At 47.5% G+C, this 1,465-nt stretch overlaps 1 protein-coding gene across 1 annotated transcript; it reads left to right on the plus strand.

The window, feature by feature from the left end:
- Positions 1-109: 109 nt before the first annotated feature.
- On the plus strand, positions 110-403 carry Pmar_PMAR014259 (hypothetical protein; the record flags this gene model as incomplete). Its single annotated transcript, XM_002766379.1, has 1 exon — positions 110-403. One exon carries the CDS (start codon positions 110-112, stop codon positions 401-403), a length of 294 nt encoding a protein of 97 aa, XP_002766425.1.
- Between the last annotated feature and the right edge of the window lie 1,062 nt (positions 404-1,465).

The following is a 1,465-nucleotide window of genomic DNA, read 5'->3' on the forward strand; positions in this document are numbered from 1 at the left end:
TGTTGTCGCCTCCGCTGGTAACAGTGGGAAGCGGGCTGACACATACTATCCATGCTCGCTGCCACGCGTGGTCTGTGTGGGTGCTCTCAGGAACCAGGACACTCTTGAAATGGCTGGTTTTAGCAACTACGGTGATAGCGTCGATATCGCTGCCTACGGCACGGATATCTATGTCGGTAACAACGAAATCTCGTCGGGTACGTCCTTTGCCTGTCCTATCGTCTCTGGAGCAGCCGCGATCTTGCTTTCTATGGGCGTTAAGCCAAAGTACGTTGCTGGGATGCTCACCCACAACGTTGATCGGTTCAATAGCTCTTCGAGTCCCATCAAGGCGCATGCTGGAGCTCTGAACCCGCTAAAAGCTGTCAATATGGCGATCGATTATCCCATTTTGAGACGCTAAAAGGCTCGAGCTGCTCACACTTGACTTCACACTCGATAGGGAATTCTATCGCATATTGTTCACTCATCCCTCTGCCTTTTATTCAACTCTTAAGCCCAGCTTTACTGGCAACTCAAAGAATGTTGCCGATCGCATCTAATCCGAGTTATCAACAACGGATCTGTTTGGTATTATCCAACGAGTTTGTTATTGCGTTCTCTAGTTCAGCAAGAGGACGAAAACCGGGTGATACTATCACCGGGTATTGATAGACCATCAATACCGTGATAGTCTAATCGCAACGCGGTCATCACATGTAATGTATATTTATACTGGCCGGAGGACAACTGTCTTGCTGTTCCGTTGCCGACATTGATACCAGTTAATTCTTCCACTGGAAGAGTCTAGAAAAATCTAGGAGAATCTAGGAAGCTAAAGCTCCACAATTCTTAGGCGCCGCTGCAAGCCTCGCTACAGTAGGGTAGTCACACAGACAGTCAATGACCGAGCCCTTCGACGTCATGACGAAGGATCGAGCAGTAAGGGGCGAGAAGATATCGCAAAGCACTGTTCCTGCTTCAGTTCACTAGCTCCGGGCGTGCGCTACGAGTCAGTTCAATCCTATTCCTATACAAGACAGTCTGTCCGTCGTTGACCTTTCTCGACGACTACTGTAAACTTATTTTTAGGAAACACACCCGCGGCATAATTGGTGAGCCGCTCATGGTGATACTACACGAATTTATGACTCCTACAATCTCTATGGACCACCTCCCATCGCTACCTCACTGTGCCGACAAGGCGTATCAATTCTGTATTCAATACAGTGTATTGAGCAAGTCTCACCCCCTACTCGTTTTCCTAAGTACATGGAAAGTCATTCTCCCTATGCACGATCACAATTTGTGATTCACAAAGTACCAGACACTGTACACAGAGAACAGGAAACACTCCCTTGTGAAGAGTATCACCACAACATAGTCACGATGATAGCGTTCATGGCAAAATGCCACCAATCACTGGCCATCTGATAGCACGGATAAAGTGGTGGTCGTATTACTACCACGATACTCTATGATCAAA

Source organism: Perkinsus marinus (genome assembly GCF_000006405.1).
Source record: "Perkinsus marinus ATCC 50983 genomic scaffold scf_1104296972990, whole genome shotgun sequence".
NCBI classification, from domain to species: Eukaryota; Perkinsozoa; order Perkinsida; family Perkinsidae; genus Perkinsus; species Perkinsus marinus.